Source organism: Gekko japonicus, unplaced genomic scaffold (genome assembly GCF_001447785.1).
Source record: "Gekko japonicus isolate JY-2015 unplaced genomic scaffold, Gekko_japonicus_V1.1 scaffold355, whole genome shotgun sequence".
NCBI classification, from domain to species: Eukaryota; Metazoa; Chordata; class Lepidosauria; order Squamata; family Gekkonidae; genus Gekko; species Gekko japonicus.
Genome location: NW_015167066.1, coordinates 366504 through 390852, shown reverse-complemented (window position 1 = coordinate 390852; position 24349 = coordinate 366504). Strand labels below are relative to the sequence as shown.

Below are 24349 nucleotides of genomic sequence, written 5' to 3'. Positions count from 1 at the left end.
AGCCCTTTATGGTCAGGGACCGGCCTACCTGAGGGACCACCTTTCCCCGCATGTTCCCCAGAGAGCACTGCGATCAGGATCCCAAAACCGCCTGGCCCTCCCTGACCCTAAGGTTGTCAGGTTGATGGTAACCAGGACGAGGGCTTTTTCGTTTGCAGCTCCGTCCTACTGGAACAAGCTCCCTGCCGAGATCAGGGCCCTGCGAGACCTGTCACAGTTCCGCAGGGCCGTGAAAACAGAACTTTTCAGGCAGGTGTTCTGATAGGAGCGACATTTTACCAGCAGCGCCCTGTGGTGAACTCCGATCCTATATGAGCTAATGCGGCGGTACCGCCGAATGTGTCCCTAAATTGCACTTTAGTTTTATCGCCATCTAATGAATGTTTTGTATTGACTGGTTATGTTTTAACTGATGTTTTATATTTTATTGCGAATGTATACTGCTTGTCAGTTCCTGGAAGCCGACCTGAGCCTGAGGCGGGGTAAAAGTGAAATAAATAAATAAATAAATCTTTAAGACCAACAGTATTAAAGTGAAATTATAAATTTCGTGCACACACACACTTCTTCAGATACATTGAAACAAGTCACCAGCCATTACATATAGGTAGAAGGTTGGGAGGGTGTTGCCAGGAACGGTCAATTAGAATCATGATGCATAAGTAATTGAACAGTAAATATAGCTAAGACTGGATGAAGGGGATCGGTAAGACCTGTGACTAGCAGTAAATTAGCATGCATCATAATAAAAGGAGTTTACAACAGATGCAAAAACTGAATGAGGTTAACATGTAGTGGGATAAGAAGCCCAGGCATTCCATTGTCCTGAGTATTGTAATAACTTGTTACTCAGCAATCTCCTGTTCCAAGACTTTTAGGGCCTTTTCAGTATGAACCAGCACTTTGAATTGTGCTCAGAAACAGACAGGCAGCAAATGTGGATCTTTCAGATCCTTCTATTCAGTCTCTGACAATAACTTATCCATCACATTTGGGACCAACTGAAGTTTCTGAACAGTCTTAAAAGTGAGACCCATATAAAGTACATTTATCTAACTTGGGTGTGATCAAAACATGAATTACTGTCCAAATCATGCTTTTCAAGGAAGGGCCATAACTGGCGTATTAGTTGAAGCTGGTAGAAGGTTCTAAGTGCCACAAAAGAAACCCAAGCCTCCAGCTGTAGGCCAGGATCCAGCAGCAAACCCAGGCTACAAATCTGCTCCTTTGGGGGAGTGCAGCCTCCTCCAGGATAGGCTAATTAGTCAGTCCTTGAGTAACTTTGTAATTGGCCAACAGTACCTCAGTCTTGTCTGGGCTGAGCTTCAATATATTGGCCCTCATCTATCCCATTGCCTTCTCTAGGCATCTGTTAAGGACTTCCATAGACCCCCTGACACAGCTGATTAGGAGAAATAAAGCTGGGTTGTCATCCACATTTTGGTGGCACCGCACTCCAAATCCCTGCATGATCTCTCCCAGGCATTTCCCATAGATGTTCGACAAGATAGATTCCTATAGGACTCCACAGTACAAATACTTTCAGGCTGAGCAGCAGTGTCCCAGCACCATCTTCTGGAATCAGTCAGCCAAGAAAGAACAGTACCACTGCAGCACAGTTCCAGCCACTCACAATTCAGCCAGCCTCTCCAGAAGGACACCATGGTCAATTGAAAGCCACCAAAAAGTGCAGGGGAATCAACAAGGATGTGTTGTCCCAGTGAAGGTTGTCAATCAGAGTGACCACGGTTGTTTCTGTCCCAAACCCAGGCCTGAATCCAGATTGAAATGGGTACATATACTTATGTTCTAGTTGTATCCATGCTCTTAATGCTTTATTTTCTAGGTAATGTAGATAATGTCTAATAAATTAAGAAGCAATCTTAGTAAATACTAGAGGAAACATTTTTTGTGCATTCTAAATTCTAGTTTTAAATGCATTTTGGTTTGTGGAAAAATGATTTAAATCCTCCCCTTGGTAGACTAATGTATAAGCACACAAGAAGTCCTGTAAGCAAAATTAGGATCTGTAGACTTTGTTATGATTGGATCAGAGTGTGGAAAATCAGTGAACGGTATTATGTCAGCATCCTACTCATAGAATAGGCTACATAAACAGAGTGTGTTGAGACAGTCTGTAAATGAGCAGGTTTCCCCTCTCAGTTACTTAACAGCTATAATTCCCCAGATTTCTGTTTGTTTTGTAGTGGAAAGGATTTCTTCAAATACCAGTAGAGTTTTTATGCTTTATTGTTTGACATTTCAGTGAAATAGCATGGAGCACACGAAATCAATTTAAGAATGGTTTTAAAGGGAGAGAGGCAGAAAAGCATTAGTAAATTTGAGAGGCTCTGAATGCTGGAAAAGAAGGGTTAAAGAGTTTATTCTAAAGATCGCATAAATGTGTGCTTGTACTTTTTGTTTTTTGGTGGAAATTGGGGAAATTGATTAAACTGGTTTGGATTTGAAACTTAAGTTCAGAGACGGTGAAGCAGGAACAAGTGATCCACTGTTCCTGCTGTTCTCCATATATCAATAATGGAACTCTCATATCTTCTTTGCTGGGAAGTATATGCTTCTCACTGGAAGGGGCAGCATGTGAGTCTCACTTTGGAGAAAGCTCTCCTTTGGACTTTACCAAAAATAGCTTCTGTACAGTTCCATCTACAATTCTTCTCTAAGTACTGTCTTCTCTCTCTCCTACTATCGCTTTTATGAGCTTTTCCTGAATCCCTCATGAGGGGGACTGTGCATCCTTCAGTTCTCGCTTGAACACCACAGAGAGAAGAGCTTGGGAGTGTTTTTAATATAGTGGCATAGACTCACATATTGAAGTCAAAATGGTTTGTTAATCAGTTGTACCACAGAATACACATGTTTAACAGCATGTAAAAAACCATAGATATCCCTGTTTGCTGTTTAAAATCCAGCAGAATACCCCGGTGTCAGAGGGTCACTTGGTGTGTATCTCCCCTCCCAAGTCACTTATAGTGCAAAGCTATGCAGAGTTACTCTGTTGCAAGCCCAGTGAAATCAGTAGGTTTAGTCTGGAGTTGCACCTCTGTGTAAGGTTGCACTTTTATAAAAACACGAGTCCAATAATTATTGTAGATCAACAGTAATTGGAAATGGTCTTAATAACATTGGGACAAAGTGATCAAAGGTCTGCAGGCAATTTTTTTGTAAACACATTTACAATTTTTTTGAAAACAGAGGTGGCTTTGGTCTCATGCGTGATATGTGTAGTCAAGTATAATAGTAATTTAACACTTCAGATTAAGTTATCTATCTTGAACAACAATGAATATATACATTGTTTTCAGTTAACTCTTCATTCCTTAGAACCAAGAATCTTTGAAACAAATGTAGCTGGAAATGGAGTTAGCCTATTATGTGAGCTACCATGTTGGAGCTTACAGAATATTAACAACAACATAGTATGCCTTGCCTACCAGACACCTTGGTTCGCTTCCATCACACAGCAAACATGCAAGATAAAATGGTGTTTGTTCATAGTCTCCTCAAGAATGCTACTATGTGTAGTGAGCCAGGCATGGGGGTAGATAACATCCCAGTGATTCATTTTGTGTTCTTGCCTTTCATCCCAAGACCAGTTACACAGTATGAGATACTTCACACTGTCCTTAAAACCTTGAAAACATTTGTTCATCTCTGGTCTTCTGTGTATTCCCACATTGGGATCTGTGCTTGCGCAGACTGACTACCAGAGGCTCCCTACTGCTCTTTACTTCCTAAAAAGCACTCAGAGGGGAGCCCCTCCCTTGTGGAGGCTGTCTGAACTGATTTTCCAATCAGTCACGTCTGCAGGATGGGGCTCCCTCTTCTCCTCAGTCTCCTTTTTGCCATTGCTGAAGAAGGATGTCTCTCTACAGTTCACCTGTGAGTAAAACAACAAGGAAAATTTGGTTGAAGTAGTTTAGTTTTCTCTCTGTTTTTGAAGAGTAATCCTGCAGTAATGTCGGAGAAGCCCCTCTTCAAGAAATGCTTGCAATATGGGTCCAAAATGCCCAGCTCAGATGAGTATGCCCTCTGCTTTTTTGGTTGGGCGAATCCCCCAACATGGCAGCCTGCAATACATGCTTGCAATTCATGCCCAAGGCTTGCACCAACAGGGCTGTACGACTTAAGGCAAGCCTCTGGGAAAAGGCCATTGTGGGACCATCACGGGCACCTCAACCAAATAACCCACTGACATGTGTCTTTCCTTCAGCAGTGAAGGCTTCGTTGGAGGCAGGAGCTCTCAAGACCCTGCCTTCCGATGCCTCAGTTCCATTGATTCCAGTCACAGAACCAGCCCCTAGGAAACGATCAGAAGCCCATTCCAAGAGGCTTAGCTCTTTGGAACCGCCGTCTAAGAAAGCACAGGAAAAATCCAAGCGCAAGGAAAAGCAGCACAAGAGTTCTAAGGGCAGCTCGGATGCAAGGTTAGCTGACACACGAATGCAGCCAACAGAATGCAGGTCATCTCGACACTGAGAACTCTGTCCCTGCAGATCTTAATTGCTAGCTCCATCTCAGAAGGGGACACGCAGGGCATCCACCAGGAAGTCATACACCTTCAAGTGGGCCTGTTTTGCTGACTGGGCAACATCTATGGATGTGAGTGGAAGACTGCCTGATTCCCCTGGTGTTTGAATATCTACTCAGATGAGTATGCCCTCTGCTTTTTTGGCTGGGCGAATCCCCCAACATGGCAGCCTCTCTTTAAAGGAGGTTCGCCTGGCAGTCTCGTCTGTTAAGGTCCACTTGGCCACTATATCCTCATTCCATGTTAAGATCCAGGGGAAGACATTATTCTCCCATCTAGTCTCCAATACTTTCATAAAAAGGTTGCTTAACCTCTCTCCCCAAGGGCATACATACTTACATAGTTCGGCAATGGTCCCTCTCTGTGGTGGTTTCCCAATTCATGTTGGTTCTCTCAGTTCCTCATTGAGCCGTCTTTCACATGGATCCATATGAGGAACACAGGGCAGTTCCATCTGAAGCTGTTTTCGACATACCTTTGGAACTGTTGCTGCCGACACCCTGGGGGACTCTGAACCTGCTCTGTCTACTGAGGACCTCAAACTTTATACAGAGCAAATGGTCGGGATGGCCAAATCACTGGACTTGCAGATTACATCTACAAACCCCAAGCTAAAGGAAAAGATTTTGAGTAGGTTACATGGGGACTCGCCTCTGAAGGAATGTGAGAGAACAGAAAAACTGGTCAACCCATTGAACCACCTTTCAGATACCTGTCCAAATTGATAGGTTTTGGCATTATTCAAACAAGCTGTTGTTGCAGCTGTTAGGCAAAAAACCTCTTTCATTAATAAAACATGAGATCTGAGTTTGTTATTGGAGAAAGGGGAGGGCAGCTTTGTCTCAGTCTATAACCAGATGGGTAGTGTCTGCTATACAATTCTCCTACAGAGTGTCTGGACAAACCTGCCCACTCATAGTTTGGGCACATTCAGCACAAATGCAGGGTTCATCTGCTGCCTTTCATAATAATCTTCCGCTGCTGGACATCTGGAAAGCAGCTACTTGGGCTTCCAGAGACATCTTCGCTCACCACTATGCCCTTGACCTGCAATCGAGGAAAGATGCAGAAGTTGGAATTCCCTTTTTCAGTGAGAGCCTCACCCCGCCTCCTTAGGTAACAACTCTGTCCCAATGTGAGGCTGCACAGCGAGATGAAAACATAGTTGCACTTACCTGTAACTGTTGTTTATCAACATCTTCTGTGCAGACACACATTCCCTCCCTCCTACCCTGCTGTGAGCTCTTAAGAAAAGAAAAAAGGAATACCTTGTATCTGTTTTTACTGAGCATGGGGTGGCTAAGTCGGAACTGAGGGAATGGGGGCAGTCCACCTCTAGTCATGTGATGGATTTGGTGGGAAAACTAGTTCATGTACATTTTTCCTGAGGTGGATCGCCCCATTTCTAGGAGTTTTAAAGCTAGAGAAAAACCATCTGTGACTGACCTGTGCAAGTGCTAGCATGTCTTTGAATTGACCACCCCCTAAAGTTTTTTAATGAGTGTGTAGTGTTGTACCCCAGTTTGGATTTTCTCTCCAAAGTTGCAACCAAGTTCCACTTAGCACAGGACATAGTTTTGCCGGTGATTTTTCCTGGGGGTAGAGATGGTGAGGACAGATAAGATGCTTGTTTCTTATGAAGCTTGAGAATGCTCACTAATGTCCCAATTGGGGCTGCATGTTACAACAGAGTAAAGGCAGCCATTTAATAAGTAAAAAAAGGAAATAGTGATACTTACCAAAAATTTTCCTGCTCTTTCACATGCATTGTCTAAGGTGCAACAAGTTAAATCAGTTTTGACTTTGCTATGAGATCATTGAGATCAGGACTACATCTAATGATTTCTGTCTATGAAGTTTTGTTCTTTTTTGTTGTCTCATCTGAAAAATAAAGGTGGATCTTAGAGGTGGTGTTCTGGTAGTGGTTGCCACATCAAGTGACACAAAGTTAACTAGCACAGAACTAGCTTCTTCCAGTATGATTTAATTGGTTAACCAAGAACGCTATTTTGATGGACTCTTGTGAAATCAAATATGAATGTCTACAAGCTGTAGAGAGAAGCTAATTGTTGCTTCCTTGCTTTCGAATAGGACCTTTCTTTTCAGGGAAAGGTGGGCACTGATACACTTGGGTTCCTCTTCACACAACCCCTGGAGGCAGGAAATTGATTGTGCTTTCCATCTCGGGGTGGTGGTGGTGGAACCCACTCCCTAGTCTTTTTCCTGCCTTCCACTGTGAGAGGCAGTAGATTTAGAGTTCCTGAGAATTTCTTTTTATGAGTTCTTTGGTTTCATTTTCCCCCTTTCCTCCCACTTGTGTGCCTTTCCTTTCATTTAAAAAATCCTCAGTTTGTCCTTCTAGTCTCATCTTCCCTGAGGCTGCGTTCTCTTGTCCCCTGCTTCAGTTGTAGCAATCCCTTCACCTGGATCGGCAGCTGAGTCCTCTGACCTTGGGGCCTCCTTTGAGGGAAGGTTGGGGAATGATATCCCCACACAGTGGAGCAGAAGAACCCTGCAGTTCCTCTTGCCTAGCTGTCCTGCCATGGCACTGCTCCTGGAGAGAGCCAATGATCGCGTGGCTCCAAGAACAGAAAAGCTAGCTAGCTTTTTGGCACCAAAACTGCACCCCCTGCTGACCAGCTGAGGCATCCTGTATGAGCCCATCAGGCCCATTCAGTGCAGCCTTCAGGGCTGTGAAGGAAGTCCATAGCTCCCCTCCCTGTGGGAAGCCAGGAGAGCAGAGGGCTCTTTGTTGTCCCACCAGGCTTTCAGGCCCGGCTAGAACAATTTCTCTCCAGTCAGAGAAGAAAAAAAGAGCCTCTTTACCCTAGAGGAAAAGACAACGCAAGGCCTCTCATCCACCTCAACTCTCTCTCTGTCCATGCAATACTTCAGGATCTTTTGATCCAGGAAAAAGCCAGGGCTCTTCCTGGACCACCAAACAGCTTATAAAAGTCCTCTTCCCATTAGGATAAATTATTCAAATTCTCAGACTATAGATCTGAAGAAGGGATTCTCCTTTAGGGCCTGAGAATTCTGGTGCAGATTTAGACAAAGAGGAAGGCCAGCTGTCTGATGAGGAAGTCCCTCAACAGAGCAAGCCAATTCACTACTTTTTTCTCATGAGAATTTATCTTCTTTGCTACAGAGAGCTTTTAAAATCCTGCAGCTTTCTGTCCCCAAGGTAGAAAACACTAAGAAACAGCAGGGAGATGATTATGATAAAGGAGTCCTGAGACGTTCTCTAGGATTAGGATTCTGGGTTCAACCTTTCCTTTACCTTTCTTTTTGAAAACTGAGATTAAAAAGGAATAGACAGATCCTACCAATAACTGTTTACATGCTGGACAGGCTAAAAGAATGTATTCTTTTCCTCCTAAGGTAACCAGTTCTGGTGGTGGATCCTCCTGTGGCTAGCTTAGCATCAGGAGTGGCTCTTCCGTTTTAATCAAAACAATATCCTGAGAATCTTTCAGAAGTGCTTCAAGATTTTTATTTCAGAATCTCATGCCCAAGGAGAGGTGTCATACATTCCCACTCAGTTTCTTTTTCATCTGCTGCTACAGCATTTCTGGACTTCTCTGAGAGTCTCCCCTCTCACACATATTTTCTTGAAATATCTGTATCGCTCATTGTTTTTCTTTATGTAGTTGCTGTTTCTTTGTATATAGTTCAGACATTTGTATACAGTTTTTTCTTCTTTTATCTGGGCTCTTGTCACCTGTGATGCAGCCAACAATGTTCAACAGGTATAATTCCTGTAGGGGGGACCCTGGTGACTGTGACTGTAGCTTGCTGTGTCTTAGTGAGGTTTAAAATGTGGAGGCTTGTCTTTAATCGCCTGATGTTACCTAACTATGCTTCTGGGTTCAGAGCTTTGTTGTGGTGAAAAAGCCTTGTCAGCCTCTAGGACAATGGCTTGGGTCATCATGGCCACTGGAGACTACTGCAACCCATTGGAACACACTGTTGGGTTATAGCTAAAAGGAACCATCTCTGAAATCTTGAATTTGGCTAGAGAGAAGAACAAGAACAGCTTTAAGGCTTAAAGCCAACTTGAACTTCTCGGGTAATTATAGGGGATAGAGGATGGGCATTCTAAATAAATCATGTAGATAGATGAGTTTCTGTTACCTTGTTAATGTTTTCATTATTTTGGGAAGTCCTCACTATCAATTGCTTTTAAAATGCAAAGCATTTATTCCTTCTGTCAGTTTTAGCATAAGAGCCGCTAGATGGCAATATAACAGCTTTCTGTAAATGGAGGTTAGAACAACTTTTATTACAAGTAGGGCTTTGAAAGCATTGATTTTTCTGTCCATATAGTACTCCAGCAAAAAAAATATAGGAAGTAAGAATTTGGGGGGGTGCTTTTCATTCTATTTTTGTGTAGCTATTTAATATATTCTTTATTGCTCTATCATTCTGTGTATCAGCATCTTTATTCCTGAATCATCTTTATCTTTATTCCTGAACCATTGCTCCACTGCTCTGTAAGCTGACAGTAAAAATACTTACAAACATTTAGACTGGATTATTTGAAAGCAGATATGAATAAGTAGTCAAGTTTTATTTTGTTGCCACAAAATGTACCACTTCAGATATTAGAAACAGCAGCTAATTTTTGAATTCTCACTTCTGTACTAACTATGGGTTGTAAAACATGCAATGTCTTTCAGACTTAAGATGTTGAATATCAAATTGAAAAACTCTGGGTCAGAAGAACATGTTGGCAGACTGACATTGCTAACACGGCTTGTGCTCACTGTATATATATTTTAGTTGTGTGCATATTTTTTAAATTGTTTTTAATGGTTTTTATATTATGTTTCAAAAGGTTGTTTTAATGTTGATTGTTCATTGCCTTGGGGACCATAAGTGGGGGTGGAAAGGCAGCATAAAATGTTTATATAAATAAAGACTGCAGAAACTGGTGGTCTCATGGAACCAGGAGACGTTAGAGGATCCAGACGAAATAGAGACAATTGGAAAGGGTGGTCCAGGCCTGAGTAAGACCTGTGTAAGATCCCATGAGAAACAGAGAACACACACTACTTAGGATCGTTGTATCCCACCAAGAAAGCCCTTCCCTTTAAACTTTTTATCTTATAGGCTCCTCTAATATGCCCCCTCAAATCCATGTATCCTATGGTGTGCAAATAGTCACTTTACTGCATCATGCAGTTGCACTGTGTCATACAAAGGGGATGCCTGTTGTCTCAGATTAGTAGAAGGATCTACTCAGATTGGGATTAAAGGTTGGATCAGTTATCCTTTCTGAAAAGTGATGAGCCTTGTTCTGTTGGAGGAAGCCTCTATTGTTTAGTGGAAAGGAGTCATTGGATCCAAACAGACACTCTAACAATATAACTTCCTACTTAATGGAAGCTTTTTAAACTCATGCTTTCCTTGACTGCTATCCATGGTAGCATCATCCTGAGCAGGTTTGTGTCATTGCCAGTTACTGAGAGTGATTTTACCGAGCAAGTATTATAGTGATTTTTAAATACATAAGCTTTCTGAGGGTATCTGATATACCAAACTCTCCCTTATAGTTTAGGATTTTGTTATCAAGTGGGGTCATTGATGCCAAGTGGTTCATCATTTGCATCAGATCCTGGATATCATTTATGATCAAATCAAGGTCTGCTTTTCTTGCTGTTCCCATAATATGTGATAATGGGTACAGGTGCTAAATTAATGTTAAATTTATACATAATCTCTTGTTAACACATATGTTTACCTGATGCATCTAAAACTATATCTGTGAAAACAATAGAGGTTGTTTTAGGATGCAATGATACAAATCTAACCAGATATTATTTCCCATTGATTTTCCTTAAGATCTCATTGTGCCATCTCCTGTCACTTTCTGGACTGGGACATCATGACAGTGATATTAACAACTTCATTGCAACTCTTGGGTTGACATCTGCAGATTACTATGTGAAACTTGTTGAAAATGTAAGTAATTCATACAATTGGCCACAGCTTGTAAGAATGATGGGTTGTCTCAAGGATCCAAAATGTTACTTGCTGTGGTGGCCACGAACATTTTGTTAGCAACTTTTCTGTCATCTCTGACTTCATGCTGTGACTTCAGAGGCACTCTAGCTATCTGCGTCTCTTGCAATAGTAATCTGGGTGAGAGTTCAGGTGAATTTCTAACTTCGTGCTGCACTTGAGAGCTGAATGAACTTAGTTGTATCCCATTCTTCTGCAGAGTTTCCTGCCTCTCTAGGGTCAGCTTTCTAGAAGGACTGTCAACATTCCAAACAAACAAGGGCCTACCTGCTTGCTGTATAAAATGTAGTTCAGCTTTCAGGAGGTATCCTGCTCACTGGGCAAGAGGCAAGCCCCTGTGGCAGCAAGGTCTCACATTAATGGTTCTAGATCATTGTCCAAAGTTGAGGGTCAGGTGACACATCACAGGGAGAAAGTTCTGAGGCAGTCCAAGGTTTAGGCAACAAAGTTCCAAGAGTTATCAAAAAGCTAATCAGCCAACTGGTGGAATAGTCAGCAAGACTGCAGACAAACTGATCCCACAGTGGCCAATGATTAAATTGTACCTCTAAAATATAATGCTTTTGTTGATTTAATTTGAATGAGTTGAGTTTTCAGAAACTTTTAAACATATTTTTTATTTTACTTAATCTGGAGAGAATGAGTTGGTTGCAATTAATAGTGAGTGAATTGAGTTCGTCCCCTAGGACTCCTAAAAAAGTGTTTCAGAATCAGGTGGGATGAGGCACTGATCAGGAAGGGGGAATCACCAGAAAATACACCACTGTATTCTTTTTCTGCTTGCAGAAGTGCTTATGTAAGTATGGCTGAACAGTCCCACTGTGACCTGCAAGTCCTCTGAGGTGTATGGGAATCCACATGCCACCAAACTGGCTCCCCCAACACTTGGAGGGGGTTTTCTGTTCCTCTCTCAGCGCAACTACTTCCACCATCTGGTATTTGTAGGAATGGCTCCTTGAGAGGACCAGGACTCCCAGCTTCCCTGCTGTTCTAAGGGCTCACCTTGTGCTGGTATCTCCTGCTACTCAACATCTGGTTACTACAAGGACAGTTTACTGCCTTGTGTGCCACTGGGAGTGCAGCCACTTACCAACTGACTGCCCCTCCCCTTCTTCCTGATGCCCCTTTTAAAATATCATGCCTGGAATAATGTAAGTTTAATGTGGCACCGAGAACCACTATCAGCTTCAAAAGTTATTAAAAAGCAGCAGATTGAGCAAGGGATCTAAAAGAAAATGTAGTTCCTCTGTCCTTCCCTCTTTACATGCCCTAGCAGACATCACCCTAAGGCAGGCTCTTTACCTTAAAGGGTTACAGTTATTTTAAACAGGGTTGCCAGCCCCTGGGTGGGAGCGGGGGATCCCCCAATTTTGCAGGCTCCTGTCCGTCCCCAATATGATGATGGCGGCAACGCTCTGGTATTTTGTGCAAAACTCTGTGGTAACCATAGAGTTTTAACCAAAATACCAGAGCGTCACTGTGTGATGTCACTGGTGTGATGATGTCACTTCCATGTGACACTGTCACGTCGGGGATGTCGCATGTGGTGACATTGCCCCCCCCACTTCTGGAGAGAGCTCTCCCACACCTTGCCAGTGAGGAGGTAAGACCTGGCAACCCTAGTTCTAAAGGGTTCCCATTACCTTGAAGCCTGTGCTCAGGTCTGCAGTCCTGCACATGGTAATGGCTGCCTCCAGCAGAGAGTTCTGTCTGCTTTGACGGAACCAGCTCCCGCCTCCTGTCTGTGGTTTTCAAGGTCGTCTCCCATCCTAGTACTTGCCGGAGTCAACCCTGCTTAACTTCCGAGATCTGATGAGATTGGGCTTGCTTGGGCTATCCAGGTCAGGGCAGGAAAAGACTTCATTAGGGTTTTCGACCTCCAAAACTCTGTTCCCTGCTAGATGTCATCTGTTTAGCTGGAGGTTGTGTGGGGGTGTATGTGTGCATGTGTGTGACTTGATCATTTCATTGTATCCAGACCTACCATTTGCATTTCTAAAGCCTTGGTGGGTGAGGCTGGGGAACAATTGACTCCCCCCTCCCCATCACCTGTACTGTGCCAAGAGGAAGAAAAACTTTTTAAAACTCAAAGTGAAGGTTTTGCTCAGTTCGAACCTCCAAAGAAAAATACATTTCTCCACAGTAAGCACAAGGAGGTATAATTTCTACTTATTTTCCCCTTCTTATTACATATTTGCATCCCAAATTGTTCCTGAAGGTGTGGCTTTAGGCATGAGGCTGCTGTGTGAAGGGGAAGGTAGCAAAGATCCTTTCCCATGAACTCACTTCACTTGTGGTTGATCAGGGCCAACCCATTATTTTTGGTTCAAGGTTTATTGTCAAAACTGTATACTTCATAAATTCTATACATAGATTATCTAATCCACTTGGAAATGAAAGTAAAAAAGTTAAATATTAGTATCCTAGTTTCTCTTCAATACCTATATTTTTTACTATGTCACTGACTTCATTTAACAGGTCATCTCATCACTAGTGACAGAACTCAGCAGAAACTGGTTTAATAGATTTAATAGTCAACAAAGGTAGGTATTGTTTTTTTCCTGAAAGGAAGTGCCCTTAAATATAATATGACTTTCCCACTTTTAAGAAAAACTATATACAAAAATAGATGACTCTGAATTTAACATGGCCCTCTTTTTTAAAAGAAGTAGCCCTGTGACCCACTTAACAGGAGAAGGCTTACCTTCTTCTTTCTGGGGATTTTCTGGCTAGGGTTGCCAGGTGTGATCGTTGCACCGGTGGGAGGATTTGTGGGGGTAGTCCAGGAGTGGGTGGCGATGTCTCCAATGCAGTGATGTCACATGAAAGTGACATAATTGCGTGGTGACACTCTGCTTTTTGGGCAAACTCTAGGGTTAAAATTTGGCTCAAACAATGGAGTTTTGCCCAAACTGATTGGTTGTAGGGCTGGAAACAACTGACTTGACCAGGATTTAGGTGGGACCAGAATGCCTTGCTAGAGAGGTGCAGGTGTGTGGCCTACCAGTCACCTGGGTTGCACCCACCTCTTTAAAAGCCAAAAAAGGTTGCCTAGTTTTCAAGTTAATGCAGTATACTGACCATAATTTTAGTAGATCTTAGTATGGATACCTGAGTGACTGAAGTTCTATTTATCATGCGAAAAAAAATAAGCGGTTTCAATATATGCATATTGAAAAATGTGGTTTTGGTAATAAGAGGAGTACTGTAAGGAGGATTACAGATGCAATATAAAAAGAGAGTTTACAATGAATTCTTAAGTAGGCTTCCACCCAGCTTTGCAACTGAAATGACAGACATGTATATCAGTGAACTGGACAGTGGCTCTACTATAGGTTTTCCCTTTCCTTCCTCCATGTGGACTGTTTGCTTTGATTTCTTTTAAGTGTTCTTTGAAAATCCATGTTATGAAACCATTCCAGGAACTGCAAGATTTTTTGTGGAAGATTTCATGGTGATATCACTAAGGTCAATTAGTGTCATGCATAGCTGGCGGCATCTGCTTGAAAGTTGCAGTTTGCAGGGTTGCAGATTTTTCTTTCCCTTTCCCACATCTCGGCCGTTCACATGAAAGTGACATAATTGCGTGGTGACACTCTGCTTTTTGGGCAAACTCTAGGGTTAAAATTTGGCTCAAACAATGGAGTTTTGCCCAAACTGATTGGTTGTAGGGCTGGAAACAACTGACTTGACCAGGATATAGGTGGGACCAGAATGCCTTGCTAGAGAGGTGCAGGTGTGTGGCCTACCAGTCACCTGGGTTGCACCCACCTCTTTAAAAGCAAAAAAAGGTTGCCTAGTTTTCAAGTTAATGCAGTATACTGACCATAATTTTAGTAGATCTTAGTATGGATACCTGAGTGACTGAAGTTCTATTTATCATGCGAAAAAAAATAAGCGGTTTCAATATATGCATATTGAAAAATGTGGTTTTGGTAATAAGAGGACTACTGTAAGGAGGATTACAGGTGCAATATAAAAAGAGAGTTTACAATGAATTCTTAAGTAGGCTTCCACCCAGCTTTGCTGCTGAAATGACAGACATGTATATCAGTGAACTGTACAGTGGCTCTACTATAGGTTTTCCCTTTCCTTCCTCCATGTGGACTGTTTGCTTTGATTTCTTTTAAGTGTTCTTTGAAAATCCATGTTATGAAACCATTCCAGGAACAGCAAGATTTCTTGTGGAAGATTTCATGGTGATATCACTAGGGACAATTAGTGTCATGCATAGCTGGCGGCGTCTGCTTGAAAGTTGCAGTTTGCAGGGTTGCAGATTTTTCTTTCCCTTTCCCACATCTCGGCCGTGAAAAGGAATAGATGAAGTCAGGGCAAGTGGGCTAGGGAAAGTGCCTTCTCTTTCCATTACACTCTTGAAATCGTGGTCAATGACAAAGTCTGTTAGAATTCTGCCATGTATTTTCTGCAGCCTCTTGCATGGTTAATACATCTATAATGTTCTCTTGAGCACCCAGAATATATTAAGCAAACCATTCCTTTTTGTTATAGTAAGTATATTGTTGGATCCCCAAGCATCGAGAATAAATCCACGTTTTAAGCTCTATTTTTAAATGTTTTCTCAAATCCATATATTGTAAAGATATTGTTTGATATTTGCCTGTGCTTAAGGAACAGACTGATTTTAGAAAAATAAAAATATTGCCCCTTCACCTTACGTAACCTTTATTTCTCCAGTATTTCTTTGCGAGTAAGATCCATGTCCCTTGTCTGTGTGCCGCTTATTAATTTACCTGAAATAACACCACTGCTGGAAGCCCTTCTTAACTATCATGGGGATGGATCAGAAGAAGTTCTCCATTGTGAGTTTTTAGAAGTTATGAATGAAGCCATTTTACAGTAAGTAGCCCAGAATATACTAATTTTCCCTTAACCAAGATTATATTTAATTTAGCTGTTATTATTTACTTCATTTCTAGTCTGCCTAAGACATTGAGACTCAAGGTCTCAACATGGCCCTATCAGTGAATACTTAATTCCAGGGACTGGGACCATGAAAAGAGAAGACAGATCTTTTTACAAACTAGAGAAAAAACCCAAGTTTATAGAAATATCTGAAAATAAAAACAAAACAATATTGGGGTGGTTAAAATGATAGAAGTGTCTGTAGCTTTAAGAAATGAATGCCTTCAGTGACCATTGGTGGGCAACCACAACTGTATTGTCAGCCATCCAGCCTTGGATTCTGTCAGGAAAAGGCAGGGGCAGGAGTCAGGGCCCTCTCCAGGACTGTTTTAGTCTTTGAGGGAGGACTTATCAGGCCAAGCCTGGCAGCAGCCACTGGGCAGTTTACTACTACCTGACTTGTAGGACTTACCCAGCACTTGCATGACTCACTGGGGCTAGAACTGGTTGCTTTCTACAGACAAGGAACTTAACGGGAGGAAGCATCCCATTCCCCCTGCCTTTGTTTCTCTCCTACACCTCTGTTCTGTCACGTCCCACCTATCCTGCTCACTGAGTTGTTCTCATGGCTCAGGCTGTTGTGGTTGCGTAACAGCCACCGAGGGCATTTGTTTCTTAAAGTTACAGGTTCTCCTTGTATTGTTTTGGGGGTTTTAACACCCCCCCCCCAGTTTTATTTTTTAGATTTTAAGCTTTTCTGAAATCTGGGTAATTTTTCAGGCTTGTGGAAAGATGTCCATTCATAGCTCCAGATTTGGCTGGGTTGAGAATTGATTTTATAATTGTGATGAAAGAAGAAAACCTCCTTTCCCCCTCTTTCTTAAATACAGAAAAAAAATCTCCTTGTCTGAATCTGCTGTGGTGCAGCTGTGGCTTCGTCATCTTCCTAGTCTGGAGAAAGCTTTGTTACAGAATTTTGAAAGTTTAATTTTTGATCAACCAAGTTCAGTGGAAGAAATGATACATCTGATAAAAAGTTCTCTATTGGTGAGCATGGTAGATGAGCCAGTATGACTTTGCCATCTTGGTTACACTGAAAGCCTCTTAAGCATTTCTCAAATACACACTATATGAATTTAATATTAATTTAAGCTAGTGGAGAACAAATAGCATTAATAGTGGCTTTAATTTGGGTTTGCACACAGTGGTAATATGCCATTGTGATTTTTTTGTGATGAAGAGCACCTTCCCTATTCTGACATTTATCTAACATGATACATTAAGCACTGTACAGAATGTAAAAAGTGAGCCTCCAAGCTATTTTCCATCCTACTGGGCTGAAACGTTTTTATGCCAAGAGTTCAGTGCCTAGGAATAAGAGTGCCCAGCTAAAAATAATTAAAAGGACAAGGTAGTTTGGAAATTAGAGTTTGCTGTTTCTCAAGATTTGCATGCTCTCCTGCCCCCCTCCACCAAGAAACAAACAAAAAATTGAGGGGAAATAACCAGCATCTGTAATTTTCTTTCCTATTGAGATGCTCTTTTCTAACCACCATCTTTTCTGCCCTTTCCATCTCACAGTAGGGAGAACAACTTTACTTCTATAAACGTTGAAGGGATTTCCCTATTTCCATATGCTTTTGTACCAGGTTTTTCACAGGTACATTTACTGTGCAATCTGCAAAGTTACAAAACTGCTGAGTAAGAGAAGAGAGGTTTTGAATAGCTTGGATTGCATCATGTATCTGAAAAAACATGGCACTATCCAAATCAACAAAAATTCTACAGTTTAGCCCTTAATTTCAATTAAATCAGTGCAATATATAAAAGCAACTGGGAAAGTAATTGATTATTGTAGTCATGTTATCTTGAATATACCTTCATTAGCACTTTGACTGATCTAACTTGATGCTGTTCTTCAAGCTTTTTAGTATGCAGTGCTGAGCAATATACAAAGCAGCAGCTTTATAACTTAAGTCCTGGTGGTGGAAGACTGCTGTGCTTTATTATGGAAGAAATATGATATCCGACACTGTTATATTAGGGCTCCAAATGTAATTAAAGTGTGATGGTCTGGTAACTTCTAGTTTATGTGGTGTGCTGTTACTTATGTTTCCATCCCTTGGGAAAAAATGAAATTGGTAATGGAAATTCTATAGTAACTAGGAAGTATAAAAACAAAAGATAAGTGTTATACAGGTTCCACGTAGTGAAATGACCTCCATAAATATTATTTTGCCTTTCAAGGGTTGGTAACATTAGTCCTTTTTCCAGATGGTTAAAAGTGTGTTCTTAAAATATAGTGGTATATATTCACGTCACTGAAATAATTGTGCAAATACATTGTATGAACTGCTTGGGGCAATGGGGAAGGAGAGAGGACTGCTGTTCCGGAGGTTGTCATCAAGCAGTTCCCAGGTTGTGTAAATGATACAGACACAGATTCGCAGTGATGCTTAGCCACAAGTATCACCACAACCATGACATCATGAGTACAAAAGCATTCTGTTAAATTCATTTGTCCACTATGACTGATTTTTTTCAGGAATGATTATGGGTGATTCTTGTGCAGTTCATAGCAGTGTGGAAACTCTTTGCCTAATAGTATGTGAAACTGAAGGCCCAGGCCCACACACGGAGATTATATCTGCTGGGAGGGGATTTCAGTTCACTCTCTTAGTAGTTCTCAGCTAAGAAAAAGCACTTGGAATGCATTCTGGTCTCAGCTTTGGATTTGAGGGTTTTTGTTTGTTTGTTTGCCAGGACCTCTGCATTTTTACTTACTAGGACTTCTGATATTCACCCTAGCTGTTCTGTCTTCTCTGTAGCTGCTTGAAAAATTGGGTTCAAGAATCAATTATTATGGAGGGGAAACAGTGGTGTGCCTTCTTATAAACAAACCTATCCCATGTGGAAGATGTCCTAAAGCTTAGGAGGCAGTAGTGCAGCTGCAAAGAGGGGTACAGAAATGGAGAAAATTGTATGCCAGGTTGGTGATGGCACAAGTTGTAAAGAGAAGCGGGTAAGATCTCTCCATGTATCTGCCAGTCCTGGAGCCCTTAATTTAAACCACTGCTGTTGACAGCTTGCCAAGAGGAGAGCAGGATTAGAATCGGTAGAAACAAGCCCCACACCCTCTCTGCAATAGCAGTGACTTCATTAAAAGTAGGAAGAGATCTTCTCTGTGACTCACAGCTACCGTGGTTGTTTCCACATGGTCTTATAGCTGCGGCTTGGCTTCCAAACTACAGCTTTTTATTTCCAGGCTTATGGTGTTAGATGCTTGCTGTTGGTCTTCAGCCTTTTCAGGGGGGGTTTCTGTTTTTTCCAGACTACCTTTGCGCCAATGGTTTCCGGAGAAATATTCCTGAAGTATATTTGTATAATATCTGCTGCACTTTTAAAGGTGCCACCATCTTCCCCGCCCATCCCTTCATTGTCAGTTTTCTTTTTTTCTGGACTTTCCACTATTTTCTCTGCCATTTTCCCTCAGCAGTGGCCATCCATGATTTTTTAAAGATGGTCACTAATGTCAATATATTGCTATATCTGTATACACGTGGTTGCATGATTCCTACATGTAGCTTGAATTCTGGCTGTGTCTTTGTTTTCTTCTTATTACTGCAACTGTTTCCCCTGCTGGTCCACACAGACACACACTCACTCTGTGTGCCTTTTTATATATCTGCCTTGTTTTTATATATCATCATCATCTATATATCTAATACTGAACTGGCCCCCTGTATAGGATCCGGCCCCCACGCCTCACTAGGAATAAGGGAAGGACTCCTATATTAACAAACAATAACCACCATGCCCAGCTCCAACACCTCCTTAGAGATGCACTCTTAAGATTTAATGGTAGCATAGCCAGCTAGACACGAGGATTTAAGGCTTGGAGATCAGTTACCCATCAAACAGACAGTATTTAAACAAGAAATAGTTTTATTTAGCACAGAACTAACACAGACAACAGGAAGTACTGAACACAAGAAAACACCTATGGCCCTCTGTGGCCCTTACTAAACATTAAAGATCTACATAATTACCAGGATGATCCCTAGGCAAGGATGTCCAAGTATACAGTCCATTGGAATAGTCCAAGTATCTTTAGAAACAACAGCTCCATTATGCAAGCACCTCACCATGTGCTTCACATGGAGTCCTTTGTCTGCCCAAGCCTCATGGCAGAGACAAAGCAGCTCCAGAACAAGTCCACAGACAGCAGATAACAGGAACAGAACAGCAAGCAGAAAATCTGAGCTTGTGTCTTTGGGTTCAGACTAATAAGGGCCAATTTCAGGATTCAAATGACCCGGGCCAGGAGCCAATGAACACGATCTGAAATTGTCCAAGTGTCTTGAGTGGTCAGTAGTATTGAAGCCACACCTGCAGAATGTGATCCCAATGGGGGGAACGGTGGGGGGGGGGGAAGACAGCCCGGTGAGGCCCGGCGGATGCTAGCCGCGCAGGCCACGCTGCGACAGGGGAAAGAGAGAGAGAGAGACAGACTGGGGGGGGAAGAGAGAGAAGGCGGGGGAGAGAGAGACTGGGGGGAAGAGAGAGAAGGGGGGAGAGAGACACACACAGAGAGAGAGAGAGAGACTGGGGGGGAAGAGAGAGACTGCCCCCCCGTGAGTATCGCAGGTCCCCCCTTGTAATATTATAGTAGTGAAGTCAACCATATCTGAAGATACTTAAATCTGGTAGCTGGAGCTAAGAACGGGCAAGACAGATCTTTTTGCAAACCTCAGTTCACAGAAAAATCTGAAAGCCAAAAAAAAGTACAATAGGATGTTTAAAAAATGATAAAAGAGCACCTGTAGCTTTAACAGATTCCCTCAGTGGCTGTTGCTAGGCAACCACAGCATTCTAAGGCTTGGTTTCTCTCCATAAAAGGCAGGGGGAGGGTCCTTTCCAGCGCAATTTTGGCCTTTGAGGGAAGACTTTGTAGAAAAGTTTGTAGAAAGATCGGCCTTGCTCATTCTCCGCTCCAATCCTTGGATTTAAGTATCCTCAGATTTGGCCATCGTCACTATTAGAATATGTGAGGACTTATTGGAGCCAAGGTTGACAGCAGCCACGAGTTGACTTGATACCACCTGACTTACATGACTCACCTAAGCCTGTCTGCTTGCTACTGTTCAACGGCAGCTACCTGATAAAAGCCAATGTGATGTAGCAGTTACAGCTTCAGAGAAGAGTGGAAGACACAGATTCGAATCCCCATTTTGCTGTGGAAGTTCATTGAGTGATTTGGGGCCAGTCATATACTTTCAGCCTAAACTACCTCACAGGGTTGTTGTGAGGAGGAAAAAAGGAGGAGAGGAAAGTAATGTAAGCTGCTTTGCTCCCTACTGTGGAGAAAGGTGGGGTAAAGTAAATAAAGAATACATATAGGTGAAGTTGGGAGATAGATTAGGTTAGTGAATGGCTGAGAAGGCGAGTGAGACAGGGAAAGGGGAGAAGATATACAGCTTGAAAGAGGAAATAGTACAGGGGATGCAGGGGAAAGTGAGGTCCCCTCACAGAAGTCCTTGAGGGTTCCCTACCATCCAAGTGGACCTGCCCAGTGGCTGGCACCATACAACTGGACCATAGTTTTCCTAGGTAGAGGCTGTTGGGGGGAAGATGGAAACCTGAAGACAAAGGGACAGATAAATGTAGGTTGGCTGCTGAATGGGGAGGGGAGAAAGAAGCAAGAAAAGGGGAGAGGTTATGGGAAAGGAAAGAGGAAATAGTGGGGAAGGGGGAAGTGAGATGCCTCCCATAAGTCCTTGTGAGGCTGGGTGGGTTGGAAAAGATTTTTTTGGCTTTTCTTTACAACTTTCTAAAATTTAGATGTATGCAGAACTCATACATGGTCCACTGTGGCAAGCAGCAGCCCCTTTCCCAGAGTCATGAAAGTGCCAACCCAAAGATAATCCAGCTTCTCTGTGGAGTGTGTGTAATGTTAAGGCACAAAACACAAATTATAAAAAGTGTGTGGGGGGTGCTATTTGAAGGGACTGGTGAGCACACTTCTGCTGCAAGCATGGCAGCTACCAAGGGCAGCTGGATCTGCATTTTCATGCAGAAACACCCCACATCTGCCAAGGTGACGCACTCAGCCGTTGTTTTCCCTCCTTTCTGCCTGTGGTGTTCCTAAACTGGCGGAGAGTTCAGTATGCATCCTTCCTGGACATGGGTCTTCCCCTGTGTCTTTCCCATTAACTCTGCAAAAGGTAAAAAGCAAATAAGATGGGGCAGGAATCAGAGAGAAAAATAAACGGTCAGATTTTGACGGAGAGAGTAGTTTAAAACAGTTGGAAACCAGTTTGCAGATTTGGTCAATTTTTCATACAGTTGCTTTTGATCTAGATTCAACTGCACTGTATGTTTGGTATCTCAAAACACACATCGCAACATGGGCAAAAGTACAGAAGAGGGCAATGAATTATGATTAAAGGGGCGGAGAATCTTTCTTATGAAAAAAAGGCTGAGGAGTCTGGGACTTTTCTATTTAGGAAAAAGATGATTAAGGGGGAGACATGATAGAGGTTTATAGAATTTCGCATGCCGTGGAGAAAATTGATAGAGAGAGCTTTTTCTCCTTTTCCCATAGTACTCGAAACTCAGGGGCACTCAGTGAAGTTGATGGGCAATAGGTTCAGGACAGGCAAAATGATATACTACTTTATTCAACAAATACTTAAACTATGGGATTTTCTAGCGGTGAAGGTAGTGATGGCCATGAATGTAGATGGCTTTGAGGAGGGGGTTAGATTTACATGGAGGATAGGATATTGACCAAGATTACTAAAGGAAACCTCTACATCCAGAGTCAGTTAATCTCCCAGTACCAGTGCTAGAAGGCAGCATCAACGGAAATGTTAGCCAGTCAGTGCCCTATTTGTTGCCCCTCTAGGGCAATTGATTGGCTACTGTGTGAAACAGGATGCTGGACTAGATGGGCCACGGGTCTGAGCAGGCTGTACTTATATTCATATGTATTGCTTTAAGAATTTTCTTTCTTCTGTTAAGAGTCCTTTAAACATGTGATGTCTTTTTAAACCTAAATTAGATATTCAGCATAACAACCCTACTAGATGACTTTGGGACTGAATTATAGTAAGTCCTTTTATACAATATTATGTAATGGAAAATATGAACATAATTCTTACAGTCTGAAACTAACTTTGAGAATCAACCTGCTGTCTTATTAAGCAAAGCTATTAATAAGATAAAGAACTGCTAGAATCAGGTTCCAGAGTTAAATTTTCCAGAGCCAGCAAACTATAAAGTTGAATAGGATCATGATCCATAAAATTTAGTTGTGATGTTCGTTTATTTGGGGAGGGTTCGCAGTTTAGTGATAGATAATCTATTTGGCATGTTGAAAATCTCAGGTTAAATCCCTGGCGTCTCCAGTGAAAAGTATCGGAGAGTAGAAGATGTGAAAGATCTTTACCTGAGACCCTGTAGAACCACTGCCAGTATGAGTAGACAGTACTGACCGTGATAGATCAGTAGTCTGATTCAGTATAAGGCAGGTTCATGTACCCTGCCCTTTGTTTGGGCAGCTTCAGGTGGCACTTTCATCTCACAGTATCCTTAAGGAACGGGGACTTACTTAAGACTATCTAGTGTGTCTGGCGGCTGAGCAGGGGTTAAGCCCGACTGTCTTCTGCACCTCACTGATTTATTGTTGGTTTTGTTGAATTATTTTTTGTTAAGAATATTAAGTTTTATAAAGGCCCAAATACAGAGTCATGATCATTGTCAGTGTTAGGGAAGTGTTAGAGATTGTTTCATAAGTAAAATTCCATGGTATGTTTATTGACTTTTGTTTCCTGAAAATAAAACCACCGTACTCTGTACAAATTATGTGAAACCTAGAAATCTGAATGGCTGCTACTGATTTTGAGGTCATGCTCTTTTCACGAATGATTCAAGAGAGCCGGTTGTGAGGTCTCATGAACACTAGGTGGCATACGTTTAATATGACAACTTGAATGCAACCTTATGGTGGAACATTGAGAACTTAAAGTAGAACATGAAAATGAGGTGCTATGTAATTCTTTCAAATAAGAAAATGGCACACAAGTAAAATAAGAAGATGTTAGAGTAATGGCTGTCCTCTAATTTTACCCTATTGTATTCTGAAAATTTTATAAAATGCATCCAGCAACCTCTAACTCTATGCATCTTAAAACTTCATTTGTTGCAGAGCTGGTGTAGATCCATGGATTTTGCTTGGTTCTGTGTTTTGAGAATTTAAGATGGAGTCTTCTCTAATACTGATGTTTAATTGAACAGCTTCTTCTTGCTCATAGCCTTTGTTGCCAGCCATCCCATCTCTTAGCTATCTGAAACAAGAGTTTCCATTCTGAAAACACGGTTTAAAAAGTTCAGATTTTGTATTGGTGAATTATTTCAACAAGAAAGTGCCCTTAACAGAATGCAGATAAATTTGTGTATATGTTATAGTAAATGTTACTATCTCAGTGTGTACTGAAATTTACCAGCAATTTGTAACATTTTTAAATGTCTGGTAGTAATCTTGAGAATCATTGCGCCAGTACAGGGTGATATTTACTAAATCACAGTGATAATGGTAAACATCTAACACAAGTGTTATGACACCATTATTTAAGGCATTTCCATTACCACCCAAGAGTCTTGTTGGACAGATATCATGTACCACTTTAGGTTCCTATAATGGATATAGATGGTAGACTAAGACTGCTTGATAAAACTAATGACATTTTGAGAAGAATTTAATGCATGTTTGAGGCCTGGTTAAATGGTAATTTTTCCAGTATGATGATCTTTATTACGATGATGCTTTTACTCTTTTGCCTACATCAAGGACCTGAGGGGTTCCTTGGACTGTTATCAACAACTCTTCAATAAGATAAATAATGAAGGACA

At 41.8% G+C, this 24349-nt stretch overlaps 1 protein-coding gene across 1 annotated transcript in view; it reads left to right on the top strand.

Annotated features, from left to right (window-relative positions):
* FANCC (Fanconi anemia complementation group C) overlaps positions 1-24349 on the top strand; it is a 75590-nt gene that overhangs the window by 23010 nt on the left and 28231 nt on the right. The window contains exons 4-7 of the mRNA XM_015412674.1: positions 10394-10513; positions 13052-13116; positions 15269-15430; positions 16327-16483. Of these exons, the coding sequence (XP_015268160.1) occupies positions 10394-10513; positions 13052-13116; positions 15269-15430; positions 16327-16483 (504 nt within the window). The remainder of the gene's footprint in view (positions 1-10393; positions 10514-13051; positions 13117-15268; positions 15431-16326; positions 16484-24349) is intronic.